The sequence below is a fragment of the Lepisosteus platostomus genome, chromosome 9 (assembly GCF_059453375.1).
Source record: "Lepisosteus platostomus isolate fLepPlt1 chromosome 9, fLepPlt1.hap1, whole genome shotgun sequence".
NCBI lineage: Eukaryota > Metazoa > Chordata > Actinopteri > Semionotiformes > Lepisosteidae > Lepisosteus > Lepisosteus platostomus.
The window spans coordinates 18,052,821-18,068,375 of NC_142619.1; the positions used below are offsets into that span (position 1 = coordinate 18,052,821).

General features: G+C 35.4%; 1 protein-coding gene across 4 annotated transcripts in view; it reads right to left on the reverse strand.

Moving 5' to 3' along the window:
- The window catches only part of ppp6r2a (protein phosphatase 6, regulatory subunit 2a), a 65,496-nt gene that overhangs the window by 22,742 nt on the left and 27,199 nt on the right, over positions 1–15,555 (reverse strand). For all 4 annotated transcript variants that reach the window (XM_088647068.1, XM_088647070.1, XM_088647067.1 and 1 more), the window contains 6 exons: positions 13,382–13,627; positions 8,294–8,480; positions 7,066–7,203; positions 1,640–1,705; positions 1,227–1,339; positions 104–217 (listed from right to left, as the gene is read on the reverse strand). In XM_088647068.1, the coding sequence (XP_088503194.1) occupies positions 104–217; positions 1,227–1,339; positions 1,640–1,705; positions 7,066–7,203; positions 8,294–8,480; positions 13,382–13,608 (845 nt within the window). In that variant the 5' untranslated portion in view covers positions 13,609–13,627. The remainder of the gene's footprint in view (positions 1–103; positions 218–1,226; positions 1,340–1,639; positions 1,706–7,065; positions 7,204–8,293; positions 8,481–13,381; positions 13,628–15,555) is intronic.

A 15,555-nucleotide genomic window follows, 5' to 3' on the forward strand; every position in this document is an offset into this window, starting at 1 on the left:
TAAGCTAGTGGAAAGGTATGATCTCCAACATTGTCAGCTCTTAAACATCAATTACAGCAACTGCAGAAGGAATGAGAAGAACACAAAGAAAAATAGTGCTTACACTGGTCTCCTGGTTTCTAGTAATGTAAGTAGCACTTGCGTTCCATTGACTATGCAGCTCTCGCTGTGATCTCCTTCAAACATGTTTTTCAACAGCTGTTCAACACTTTCCTGCCTGCCAAAGCAAAGTACATGAAATGTTGAGTTTTTTCTTCACAATGAAGTCACAAAGTTTTTTAAAATAATTTTAGTTCCTTTGAGTTGTTCATTTGAGTTTCATGATTAAAAATAGACATTCATAAAACAAATATAAGTTGTAATTCTGTTACACTACACTGATATGAAAAGACGAGACGTTTACAAGAGGTGGGTCTTTACAGAGGATGAACTGAAACTGTGCAAGGTTATTGATCAGTTTTAAAGCTCAGTACTTTGAGAAACCTTTTAAATTAAAAAGAGAGTAGAAATACCTTGAGTTTATTTGCACTGGCATGGGAACGTATTTTTAGCCTCAATTAAAAAGATGAACTAATTTAGCATCACTTAGTATAAGGGCAGGTTTTTATAACGCTTAAAATACCAGACACTACAAAATCTTAAAGCTAGGAATGCTTTAGCACAGCTCTTTCGCACTTCAATATGGTAAAGGCACTATGAATACATAATTCTTATGAAAAATGTGTGTTCTTTCTTGACTAAAACCAATAATGAAATGTTAAAGCTTATTTTTACCAAACTTACAGTAATTTATTTAACAGACAGTTTTCAGAGTTCCACTCTAAAATCAAAACATTTTCTACAGGAAGCATGAGAACAAAGTGCCATTTCATTTAAAGAGAACCCAATATGGCTGTGCTTCAGCTGTTTTAGAGTACACAGAAAAGAGAGGCTACTAAAAATAGATTTTAAATGCTGATATATTCTTAAAGTTGCAAAAAAATGTAAATGTACATTAATGTGTATTTTACATAAGTGAAGCAAGCAGCCTTTTTATTGTTCTACATTTCAGAGTTTATCCAGCTGAAGAACAGAAAACCATAAGGGTCATTCAGTGGTAATGTCATCTCTTTAGTTATGTGTTATTTTCTAGCTTTTTCCATGACCAAACAGGCGTATGGGTTCCTTTCATTTTTCACAGACAGTACGAGTGAGTGTGCAGGACAATGAAATAAGCAGACACTTACAACTCCAGCACAGTGAGCAGTGGGTCAGGTTCTGTGGTGTCTTGCAGCTGTGTTGCCTGGTCTCTGCTCAGTCGAATTATATCACACAGGGTTTGAGAAGAATTGGACTGTTTCTAAAAATAAAAATAATCCCTCTTAATGAAGTGATTTCCCGAGAGCTTGTGTAAATACCAACTGATGAACATTCACACAAAAAGCAACTACTGTGTACTTAGTTGATATTTTTTCACAGACAGTAAAATAGACAGCTAACAGCAAACTCTTCTGAAAAACACCATATTCTATTTCAGACAACATGAATCCTATATTTATGCTATCAGATGGTTGAAGGTGTTGGCAACAAAAACAATATTGAAAAAGTCCACCGTTGTCTCAAATCTGTCCAAATAATAAGATTTTGAATCCCAACTAACCTCCTCCTCTGCTCCTGTGCAAATAAGCTCTATAAGTCTCTGGATCAGCTTCTCTTCATTTAGCCACTGGAGAAAAAAAAGAAAATTAAAACCATCAATTTCAAGTTCCACAGTATTCTATAGAATATCTCCAGTCACACCATTTCCCAAAAATCTCCAAACTCCAAACCTCCTAACTCTACATTGGGAATAACAATGCTTCATTTATAAAAAAAAAAAAAACATTTTTCAGGCTATCATCATTTCCAACAAAAGAAAGCAATTTCATTAACAAAATAACAAGCACAAGGTTTAATAATAATTGCAATGACACTCAAGCCTAAATTATAATACCAACTGATTACTTTTTATGGTGGTAATAACATTTTCTGCTTCCACAGAAATTATATCCACAAAAAGTGAATACATTTGTTTATAAACACCCTTTCTCTTGAAGTGAATAAATGAGAAATATCAGGCCATCAATGGCAATGAAATCAGGGATGAAAAAACATTAGCTGGTTACTATAGTCAAGTTTCACCTGAGTTTTCCAACAAGACATCTATTTATTATATTCTCTTTGTTGCACCTGCTACTTGATTTAGAAAGATGTTGTCTATATCCTTACATAAATTGATCTTAAAAGTGCCAAAGAACAACATGAGGGTTTTAGAATACCATACTAAGTTTCAGAAAGCATATGAGAACTGCTTTCATATTACTTAATACAACGTCAGCAGCATAATGCAGTGCTGCCTGTTGTCAGAGATGCTGATCCCAAGCAGGCTGCTGACCTACACCAGACAGAAAAATGACTGGAAAAAGTAGAAAATCCTTCTTATAATAAACACCCACTAATACGTGTATACTTGTCTAAAACAAAAAGTCTTACAGAAAATAGGAAACAGACAAACAGAACTGAATATATTTATTATTTAATTCATATTTAAGCATGATGTGCTTGCACTTTTTGTCCCTGAATGTAATCAAAATTTCGACCCACTGAATTACAAACAACACAGCTGATGCCTTTTAGACTGCAAGAGACTTATTTCATCTTCAAGGAAATTCAACCATCAAATACTGGGCATCTGATTTGTGGCTTGTGGGAAATTGTGACCAAATCCAAGCCTGTCTGTTTGACTACATTTATTTCAATATATTTATGTTATTTCAAAAATGATTAATGGCAGGAGACTGCACGATGTCAACAAGCATGTGATAAGGCAGAGGTCAAGCAGGTATGTGTATAAGTGAATTATGAAAACTTCTTATCCACTTCTTCTGTATAACAATAAAAAAAATCACTGAATGCTAGGTGTTTAGTACATCTTAACTGAACATATAAAATGTGATAATTTCTTCAAAAAATACTGTCAACAGACATTTTGCCAGGTAAAATCTTTATCAGTTAGCTTAAAACATTATATATATTTAAATATTGACCATGTAGATGAATCTGTATCTCATCCTATTATTAAAATTCAGATGGTTTAGTGAAAATTCAGATAGACTGTTCTCTGGAGATCATTGTACATAGTCAAAATAATAAAAATAATAATAATAATGATGATGATAATGTTACAAAAGTATTCAGTGACTATCTTTTTAGTTTTTCCTTTTAATATTAAATAGATTTAATTCTGTACTCATCATAAGTTATTTATTGCCCATCTAGATCCTGTTTAACAATTATACAATACTTGCTAATACAATGTTGCCTTGGAGGAATATGGATGGATCTGGATAATTAAGGATGTAGTGTTCCACAGGGATCCATTTTGGACCCTTCATTATTTTTCTATGCATGCTCCTGCTTGATAAAATTAATCAGAAATATGGCATGAGCATTCACAACTAAGCAGATGATTCAAAGTTTCAAATTTTACATTCTGCTATCAATGTTTTAAGTATCTTGCTGATAATAGAAGTCTGAAGTTTGATTTGTCTTACAAATAAATCAAGAAAGGCAAGTTATGCTAATTGCTTCACAGTAACAGACAGAATGTAAAAGCCAGCCTTGTTTTTTTAAAATCAAGTTAAATCTCAACGGAGGAAATCTAAAAAGGATATTTAATTGTACACAATACTCTGAATCACATATTGTATATGATGAAATGGATAGTTCCGGTCCTGAAAGCTGACTGGCTGACATGTGATCAAAGCCGTGCTGTAATCTCGGATATATGCACACCCCGGAAGGAATTTTGGCTTTTTACCATGTGATAAAGAAATATCAATGCGCTGACGGTCAATCAAATCAATTGCATAGGCTTTTAAAGAGTACTTCTCAGCATAGATAAGAAAGAGGATACATGTTTTAAATACCTGGGAATCCAAGCTTTTCCGTTGCATCTGCAGAAAAATACTTATCTCTACTACCAAGCAACCACCCTGCATTCACTTACACCCGAAGAGGATAAACATGAATGATGACGGACCACGGTACAGTAATTACACCTGTTAAGATTAATGATTGTTAAATTGAATAGCTCAGTAAACCTCCTAATAGCCTATTCTATTTTTGTAGGTACACGAAGGAACCGACATTATCTTGCAACAGTGTTGGCAAGAATATGTAGAGCAGCTAGAACAAAAATTTACACCAACCACTGCCTTCGTAGCACAATGGTGCAGAAATGATAAAAACCGCTCGGGTAGAAGCAAGGGAGATTATGTCTGTTAGTGAACATAAAAACGAGACTTCACTAAGCGGTAATTGGAAACCCAATTTTAATGGCATAAAGCACTGGAGTGATACTCTGGTAGGCACTGAGACCAGCAGCAGTAGGAGCGCTCTCCCAGCGAAAAAGAAAATGCCAGATAAACTAGGGATTGGACAGATTTTAAAAGCTTGTACGATCAATGGAAATGTTCAAATTAATGTGCACAGCCTCTCGTGCCTTGTTGCTTAATTAATAACTTAATGTCCTTCTTTCTTTTGCATAATATTGTTGAGAGTATAATATTCTTTCTGTTATTGACAGAACTTGCTGCCAGTGCACTCTAGACTTCATATTAAAATGTTTATTTGCATTAAGTACTGAATGATATGGTACATGATTAACTGATGACAACCTATGTCTCAACATCAGCAAAACCAAAGAGCTGATCGTTGACTTCAGGAGACAAAAGCCCACACCCCCATCTACTTGGAAGGGACTGCGGTGGAGATGGTGAAAAACTTCCAATTCCTAGATGTTCACATCTCTAAGGACCTCACATAGGCACTGAACACCTCCAGTCTCATCAAGAAGGCACAACAGCGGCTGTGCTTCCTGAGAAGGCTGATGAAAATACGCCTGCATCCACGGATGATCACCAACTTCTACAGATGTACAGTGGAGAGCATACTGACCAGCTGCATGTCTAGTACGGCAACAGCACCGCATCCGACCGTAAGGCACTGCAGCGGGTGGTCAAAACTGCCCAACACATCATCAGCAGTGCCTCACCATCCATCCAAGAAATCTACAACACCAGGAGTCTGAAAAAAGCCACCAAAATTATGTCTGACCCCACTCACCCCAGTCATAACTTGTTTGTCCCCCTAGCATCTGGTAGAAGGTTCAGGTCGCTCAAGTCGCACACAACTAGACTCCAAAATAGCTTCTTCCCCAGAGCTGTCAAGCTGGTGAAGCCCCCACTCCCTCCCATCACACTATGATCTCTCCTCACTTCTTCCTGTACCCACAATGACTGTGCTCCTACACCACTACATACACGACAACTGAATGTAAGCAGAAATTGTACTTAAAACTGTTCTAGTTGTACTCTTTAATAATCGCCGTATTATTTTTGCATTGTTTGCCATATTACTTTTGCACTTTTCTTGTCCGGTTTGTATACTTTTCTCTGTGTATTTGCACAGTTTTTGACAATTTTGCACTGGCACAATACTGTTAATTACACTGTTACTATATTTCATATAATATATACATATTATATTTCTGTCTATTGTCTTGTCTGCTGTTCTATTTATATACTGCACCTGAGAGACTAATGAGAAACACTTTTCACTATACTATGCACCCGTGCAAGTATAATGACAAATACAGTTGAATTATTTGATATGCTCAGTTTCTATAAGCCATATCATAAATTAAGATCTGCTAATGATTGCTAATGTTATATAAAGATCATGATTAAAAGTGACCTCCTTCAACACATTCCATAAAATGAACGGTTCTAGTCACCTTTAAAGTTGTCTATAAAAGCAGTGTTCATGGCACACTGTTCTCCATTTTTGCTAGACATAGTTCCATGTCTCAGTTCAGGAAGCCTGTGAAGTAATGTTCAAATCAACATACAGCAACTATAGACATAATGTATACTTTCATACTTTGCAGATAAAAAATGGGTGCAACATGAGGAAAGTTATTTAGAACACATCTTCGAGACAAAAATGGAACGAGTCTTCAGTAGGTTTTTTTAACTTAATAGTTAAGGAGATGATGGAAGTGAGAAGCGGTGTGCAAGTCATTAGGTGTGAAACTTTTTACTATTTCTAGTTAAGAAACATTTTAATTGTAAAAAAAGTCACACAGTACATGAAAAAATGATATTTACTTATACTTTCATACTTATTTTTATTTACTTTTATACTTAAAATACTTGATACTTTATTTTTTACTTTTACTCAAAAACCTCTGCTTTATAAAGGTACAAAGCCTTGCAGAATTTGATTTACAAATGAAATAACCATTTTTTCCAAGGGAATATTTTTAATCTAAATTTGAATTCTTAAACTGAAGAATTTAATGAAAAAAGGTATACAGTATGTCAGTACAAAATGCAAGAAAAAATCAAAACTAAAATATGTTGATTGCTTAAGTATTCAGCCTTCTAAGTCAGTACTTGGTGGAAGTACATTTGACAGCAACTACAGCTGCAAGTCTTTTGGAATAAATCTGTACCAACATTGCACACTGAAAATGGTGCAATTTTCACCTATTGGGAACATCACAGGAGGGTTGTGAGAACCCTTTTTTCTCCCAAGTCATTTTATTACTGTGATTAAACCAAATGCAATAAATTACAGTTAATGTTTTTGCAAAACATTCATAACAGATGTGACAAACCCACAAAAAGTAAATAAAGGGATTTTGATAAATGTCTTTTTAAACAGTAATGGTGTAAAAGGTGCTATAATACCAGAAACTGAATAAAGAAACGTACAATTTCATATTTGACGTACATATTAAGCATCTGTTTCCACACAAATGTTAAGGTATAAACCTATTACACACACATTATTCTTCTTATTATTATATGCAACAAAGTATCCAATATCTTTTTGGTATTCCTTCTAACTCTGTTTTTTCTTTGTTTATCATTGACATTTCTATACATGCAGACCAGTACAGCTAATGAAGATGACACAGAACTCATTCTGTCACCTATTAATGACCGCAGTTCAGAGTAAAAACAAATGCAGATGGCTTACATTCAACACGTCTTGCCTTAATGGAGCCGGCTCCACACAGCTGATGAGTCGCAGCAGCAGATCCATCATGGCTGAAGTGTCTATGTGTTTCAGTACTAAACTGATGAACCCATCTTTCTTCCTCAAAAAGGCAATGACCTGCAGGAAGAAAGTGATTTACTGTAGATAAGGAGCAGCATTTTAATCTCATTTAGTTGGCACCATATGTGCCTCTAAAATAATTGATATGTCAGCATGTTCAATTTAAAAAAAAAAGATTTTTTAACTATTCTAACTAAAGGCAACATCTCACTGTTTTGTAAACTTTGCCTTTTAAACCAAGACCAGAAGTGTCAAGCTCAAGTGAACTTAATTCGTATCATAATGACCGAAATACTACTCACAATTTACATACAACTATTGTGTATTTGTACACTATGTCTGTTGAAAACAATATTGTTGGGACATCAACTTCCCTTGACATACTAATACAGGATTTATTAATTTTTTTTACATTTAAGCATATTTTAACATCTATTTTTTACTGTAGGAAGACATTTCCACTACAATGAAGCTTCCCATCACAGGATTTTCTCTTGTGAGTTTGTTTACTTAGTGATTTATATAGTTCAACATCCTCCTTATTTTCAACATCATGTTGGCAAAATATGCTTCAGGTATTACAAAATAAAAGAAAATAAGTGCAGCATTTCCCCTGACTGTAAAACCAAGCAAAAGAAAGGACTAAAAAGGCGGTTTAAAAGTATTTGCACTGTGCTGAACTTAACTAAAGAACTAAACTAAAACAATGCCAGTGATGAGTCAGAAGCAGCTTGACTTGTTTCATTCTTAGCAGACTTCTAGTGTTTCAACTGGGAATAACAATCACAAAAAATCTTGGCTTAAGGTATTGTCAAAACCCCCACAAAAGATACAAAGCTTTATCTGCTAGATATCAGCACTATAAAACAGCAAAAAATCCCTTCTACAACTACTACTATTAACTACCTTAACTTCTACAAATACACTTCTCCACTGCTTTTGAAATGTTTATTTTTCTTTTCTTTAATAATGTAATTACAAATCCCTTCCTACTATGTTCAACAATATCCATTTGAGATAATAAATAAAACAGTGATCAACATTTCTCTGTCAACTGCAAATTCAATGAATATTCCTGTTCTTGTAGAAGCATTGGGCCTAAATAACACCCCACAAAGAAAACATTGCTTATTTTTAATTATTATACCTGTTCTGTTTTTCTAGCAATGAGGTTGCCGATAGTTTTACTGAAAAAGCTGGCCAGAAGAGGATTAAGGGGAGATGGCTGCTCCAGGAAGCAGTACAGTATTTCAAGCAACGACTCATCCCCTCCAAGCTTATCGTTGATGTGGGTCACATCTGATGTCAGCAGCTCACAGGCAATGTTTGGATACCTGAGGACATTAACAGATGAAAATTGTAAGGGTTAATGAAAAAAACATAATACTTTGCAATTTAAATATTTCACTGTAGGGCTAACTTTTTTTACCCTCTTTCTGACAACAAATAATTTTGAAAGAAACACAGATTCTATAAGGAAGGACACTGATCTTAAAAATGCAGCCTGATATCAAAAGCAATGTGTAAAAAAAAGAAAAAGGATATTCAATACATGCTAAAGCTCAAGAACACAGGTAATCAATGTTGTTGATCCAAATTTGCCTGTTTTTATTATAATCACATTAAATTCTGAGCAGTGTAAACTAGCTGAGAGTTTTCAAGCACTTTATGTCTTTGCAAGATCTTTGCAAAAATTTTGCATGAAAAAGATTTACAAATACTTCATTTCTATAATGAGTTTTACCTATTCCAGAAATGACAGGAAGGACATTGTACGTTTTACAATTGTTTATAATTTACAGTCCTCAAAATATTTTCTAAACTAACAATTTTAGCTTCATACAAAGCACTTTTAACAACAATATATCATTGTATAATTGCATTTACTACTGTTTCCATACAGTACAACAGTTCACAATCTTAATTTCAGGATCATGTGCCTTTAGAATCAAGCATCGGTGCTTAAAATTGTACACACATATTGATCAAAGCTAAGTGTAAAATGCACAGATTAACAGTACATTTCAGCATTACAACCAAAATATAGAAGCAGTTTAATCAGTCCCACTTGCTAATGGTGTGGGCATAAACTTTATCAGCCACTTGTTAAGTTGCTGGCTCAGGATTGTGGAGAAAAAGAATACAAGTCAGAAGCTCAGTTTAGCATCATTTCTAAAATGCAGCACGATTATATTTTTTTCTTTCATGCTGAGAAGAGAAGAAAGGAAACAGAACATTTCGGCTGTGGAGCCTTCTTCGGGTGTGTACTGGTCTCTTTCCAGCATGGAATAAACCTTTAACTTGTTCCTTTGCAGCCTACGCATGCTGACGCAGCCTACTTGAACTATTTTTTCTATTTTTTTTTTCTCCCAGGAATACCACCATTATATTAATGAAACCATAAAAACCACTAAATAAGTGAAAGACCTATACAGTATGTTGGACTGCAGAGTAACTGGACTATAAATGAAGCCCCAGTTAGAAACTTTACTTTAAAACAGTTTCTTCCTTTTAACAAAGGAAATACCTGATCTTGGGTATGACAGCAAAGATCAGCCTGTTTCAATGCGTTACAGCTCCCATCACAAAAACATTAAAATCTTGCCACGAAATCTATCATGGAAGACAAAGTGACCATCAAAGAAACAGTTCCGAAGCAGAGTAACAGTGCAAAAGGCAGATATTCTGCCAGGTGCCGGCTCAATGAAATCTCTACAGGAAACGGAACACTTGACCCAAAGGAGAAAAAGGCTAGATCTGCAAAACTAGAAAACACTACTCTGCAGGAAATGCTGATGCAGTGCACAGTTTCTGTTTATACCCAGAAGGGAGTGGAATAAGAGACTGCATTCTGATCTCAGGACATAGTGGAAATGTGAAGCAGCAGAAAATGACATTATCTCAGAATCAAACAGATACAGTAAGTGTGAATGTCATTGCTATTCTCACAAACATACAAACCTATCAAAAAGCCTGTATTGTTGGGTCCTGATTGATCTTTCACTGACTGGAGTAAGCATTCATATTTTAAGCCATGCCATCAAAATATACAAAGGAGACATAATGACTTATAAGGGTAAGAACCTGACTGTACCAATGCACACTAAGCCACCAAGCACATTAAGTTCCAAGATTCAGACTCCCAACCAAAGGGGAAATTAGTAAACTACGTAATACCTGCAAGCAAAACGGGTGGCAAGGCATTAAAGTTGTTTTTTTTTACATTCCTAGGAAGAAAATCAAATAACATAGGCAGCTACTAACTGCCTGTGTCAATTTGGATACAAACACTTTGGCCAGGAAGCAATGCACAATCTTACAACTGCTTTTAACTAGCCAAGAGGTGAAACAGTATTAATAGTGATTGGTATGGCAATTTATCACTGATATGGCAAAAACAATTTACATAACTCCTTTGAAAACACTTGGTTTGTCTTATTTAACATAAAACACCACCGATAAGCATACAGTATATAGAAAAATAAAAGTTCAGGCTAACATACCAGGACCACTGTTGCTGAACTGTACACTATCTGCTCCCAAGTCCTTAATAGTTCGATCATTCTGATCTGAGGTTTTAGCTTTCAAGTGAAACCATGTTTCTTCATTAACTGCTACCAAAACGTGCCTGTAATGTCTTTTGCACAAATGTTTGCAAAATAATTATATATGTTGTTAAATCATGTTGTGTAGCACTTATGCAGAAGTTATGTGTTTTTTTACCGCATTTAAGTGAAGCATTCCCACTGTTATTTTATATAATATTCTAGAAAATTAAGATCTCTTTCGTTCTCTGTATCATTCAAGTAACAGAAAACCATTACAATCAAATAGACACAAGACTACTGGCAAACTGCATTCATTTCAAAGGATTTTAAAAAAAATGCATGAAGAGAATGTCCAAACCACTGGTAGAAATTTCATTTTACAGTCATTTTGGATCATGGTTTAAAGCAATCATTCAGAAACCAAATATTAAACAAACACTTTGCGTCATCAAGGGCTGAAGTCTAACTGCAAATAAATAAACGTCTTCAAAAATGGAATTTGCTTCTTCAGTAACTGCATAACTGTTCTTAGCTCAAAAAAGGAAAATGCACTTAAAATAAACCCCAAGAGGGTCTGTTTCCAAACTACGTCAACATGTTCCATGTTATTTTATTTTTTAATCATTTCAGTGTTCATGTGGCAATCTACCCATATAATCTGGACGGAAAGAAATTAATTGCAAGTGACCAAACCATGTCTAATTTCACACTGATTAACACCTTGGAATCAGAAGCATGGTAATCTGGGCTCTGCCTATATGAATTACAATGATGTCATAGAACTTTGAGATGGACTGGAGAATTGTGTGCTGCTGACCTCATAGATTACGCAAAATAACTGCTGTGAAAGAACTGTATCAGTAACAAGAAGGAAGCAGGCTGTTTAGGTAACAATCTTAAAAAAACATCTTTCCATGATGCTTTCTTTGGAACGTATATACTCTAATAATTTCATTAAGTTGAAAAACTTCAGATGTGAGTGTAGGCTAATAGTTTTTCCCCAGTTATATTTCACTGATATGCTTAACAGCTACATCATTTGAAAAAATACATATATGTACATGTATAATGTACAAAAAATATGGAGAGCATTTTCTTTAGGTAATCAACCAACAATTCAAAGCTATGACAAACTGCAAATTATTGGTTGCATTCATGCAGAATCACTTTGAAATAGCAACTTCCATCACATATTTTCACCAGAAGGGAAGTGCTTAATTTTTCTTTCTCGTATGGTTTTAACAAAATAAGACTACTTGCATGATACAAAGCAGCTTTAAGCTGCAAAAAGAACCCATTAACATCAACACTGAGGCAAACAGAATACAACTGCAGGTCAAAAAGCTAGTGACATGGCACAGGACCCCTGGGGTCACTGCACACCAAAAGAACATTTGGACTTTCAAACATTTGTTTTCTGAAGATACAGAGACAGGTAAGGTGCATTTCCTTTTGAACCATCATGGTTTGAGGAACAGCAGCTGTGGTTCTATTTTTATTTTTAGAGTCAAGCATTGTTGCCATAGGAACACAACCAAGCTATCAAAACATACACATGAATCTGAATCACGGAGCGTTTTAGAAAAGGGGACAGGAATACCCATGCATCTTGATCATCTTTCTGCTTGGATGAAACGAGAAAAAAAATCACAAGGTGACAGGAGACTGAGCTAAAGACTATGTGCTGAATATTAATTTTCCACTGGTAGATATCACTCACTGTGCCAACCCATAGTAAAGAGATCACAATATGTTTGAAATGCAGTTTGTCAGAAATCATGCTATAAAATAAGCTAAAAAAAAGAGTTAAAACAAAAAATAAGTGGCTTTCAATAATACAATATGTTAGCATGTTGGCAGCAAGGGATACATTTTTATGGAAGGATGTCGTGTGTTATGGACATATAAAACACTTACATCTTTATAGTCAAGGAGGGAGTGTTCTTTAAACTTGGTTTAAAGAAGTCACCGAGGGCATTTCTGAACTCCTTTTATGAGTACCTACAATTGTGTTCAAACGTTTAGGAACCCTTGGGTAAATTGTTTGTTGATTCACAGCTGAAACTGCAAGTGAAAACAATCTGACACAACCTCTGTGTGGTACAAACTTAAACATCACATCTTTCCTCAAATTTTTAATGTACAATTAGTATTTATTTACAGTTTCATAGATAATCAAAATAATAAAACAGTAAATATGGCACAAGCAAAAGTTTGGGCACTCTGTCAGTCAATACTTAGAAACACCTCCATCGGTAGAAATCACAGCTTCCAAACATTTCCCTTCGGCAGATAAGAGTCTTTCTATCTATGCTTTCAAATCCCCCCCCCCCCCACCCACACCCCACTCTTCTTTGCAGAACTCTTTTAGCTCCAGAAATATTCTTAGTTCTTCTTGCATGCACTGCATGCTTGAGATCTCCGACTGAAGATCGGATGTATTTATTCAATTTAAGCACAACTCAAAATTTCTCAAGAGTGAACAATCCCGATCCCACATTTTGCATTATTTAGGTTGCCTCCAAGAAAATGTTTCACTTAAAAGGGATAAAGTGTTATTTTTTTATTCACAAAGAAGTAAAAAAATACCTTCAAATCACTTCTGATCAGAGTAATGGGAAAATTAGCAATACCCCTGGCCCACAACCTCGGACCCCCACACACACCGAGGCAGTCAGCGGGCTTACTTGAAGCGGATCTTCTCGTCCATGTCCTGTGGAGGCTCCTGAGTGATGAGAGTGACCAGCTCCTCCATGCAGTGGTCCTGGCTGAGGAAGAGGAGCAGCCGCCGGTTCTGGGCCTTACACTCCTGCAGGATGTCATCTTCATCCATGAGCTCCCGCAGCGTCACATCCTCCTTGTCCAGCAGCTTGTCGATGTGGGAGGTGGTGTGCAGGTCGAACTTCCAGAACATCGTGATCAGGCACACAGATCTACAGACGATACGACGATTACTGATGAGGCCAGTTAAGGCGTAATAAACCAGATGTAGGCCTGGATTAAGTAAATGTGCCTTTGGGACAAGGATTCTTTGTTCTTTGCTTTCATCCCGATTAATGAGACAAAAAATGGAGCTAAAGCATTGGTATGCAATGCCCACTTGGGCTGACGCAAGAGGATACTGCTGCTCTAGACCCCTTGGGAGTGTTTGTTTTACGATGTGAGGTGACACTGACCAAAAAAGCATTGAGCCAATAAACAATCTAAACAATACTGCCTGGATAACATTAGGTTTACTGCAAAAACAAGTAGTGTTATGTATATGACTATCTTAAAAGCTTTAAAGCTTTTGTTTCAGATTTCCAACTGCAGAAGAATGAAGACATTTACCTGTACAACTCATTCAAACAAAATCACTTTCAAAAATGAAAAAGCTTAATATACAGTACAGTTTCTGAGAAAAAAAAATGACTTCAGGAATCATATTTAAGAATCTATCTGATCATTTAGGTACAATATTACAAGTGCTGTCTCAGTCTGAAAACAGTAAAGTATGGTATTATGTAGGGGTCTGGGTTAAGCAAAACTGAAAATGAAGATTAAAACAGAAAATGGCAAAAAGTACCTACAGTTTATTGACTTTAATTTGACATTTTTTTAAATTTGACACAAGCCTTTTAGCTCAACTATGTTTGTTAAAATATAACCCTACACTCCAAAATGAATATGGAACAACGAAGGCTCCCAAAACCAGAGACAGGGGTAATCAAACCCAGGCTATTGGATCTGGCAATTGTATAAATTAACATTATTGTAATGTCTCTCTCGAAAGTTAGTTTTCAGTTCAGCAATAGCTCAAGATTAAACTACAAAGGCAGACTGAAATCAACTACAAGTATTCAGTGTATAACGACCCCAAATGCACTTCAAAGAAGGTTTTGTTTTAGTATTGAATTGGTGTCGTACTCAATTCTGTGGTAAATACATTTTTGTGTGCAGAGCTGGATGAATGACAAACCTTTAGCTATTGTAGGAGTTAGCACACAGCTACTTGTGGATGTTTGTTACAGTAAAAAAAAAATAAGACCGTGATAAACTGCTTTGAATAAGCATATTTTTAATACTTACGTTTGTGGCAATGAGCTGTTTAAAACACCATAAAAGTGAGGTTGCAATTAGCTGGAACCGGTTTGTAAACCTTAACTGTTTTAAAGTGTTGGCTCACATTTTGGGGGTGTTCTGGGTTCTATATTGGGAACTTAACCATTTCATTATTTACATTATTTTTTTCTTGGTCTGATCATTCCCCATCACTGATTTCACTTGCTGTGCTGAGAAACTTAAATTTACAGACCAAATCAGATACTACCGCAGGAGCTTCTGTAATTAATAGGTGTCTGTTCAATACTAACATCTGGATCTGAACTAACTTTCAAGGACCTAACAAATGGTTTCAAGACTAGAAGTCTATAAACATAACCTAAAATCACCCTGCAAAAGTCAGTGACTAGTATTATTGACAGTGCTAAAATCAAACCCTTAAGGAAAGTAGGAAAACTTGGTGCTATATTTTGAAGTTAATGTTAGGAATGTGAAGAAAACATGCAAGTAAGCTTTTCATTATACTCATGTACATATGACAATAAATTGAACATATCAAGGGTATTTTTGCCTCACCTGCAAAATACTGTTTAAGATCTTTTCTCAGCCTTCATTATTAAATGTTGGCATCCTTGGTATCACATTTTAAGGTACTAAACATTGACCAGAATTCTGCAGTTCATGTCTTGACATGAATACACTGCAGTACTCAACTCCCATCTTCCACAAAATACATTAATGCCCAGTGACATTTAGAGTGGAAATGTTCTCCTGTTCATTTATGAGGCACTAATAGTCAAATTCCAGGTTATCATAAGCT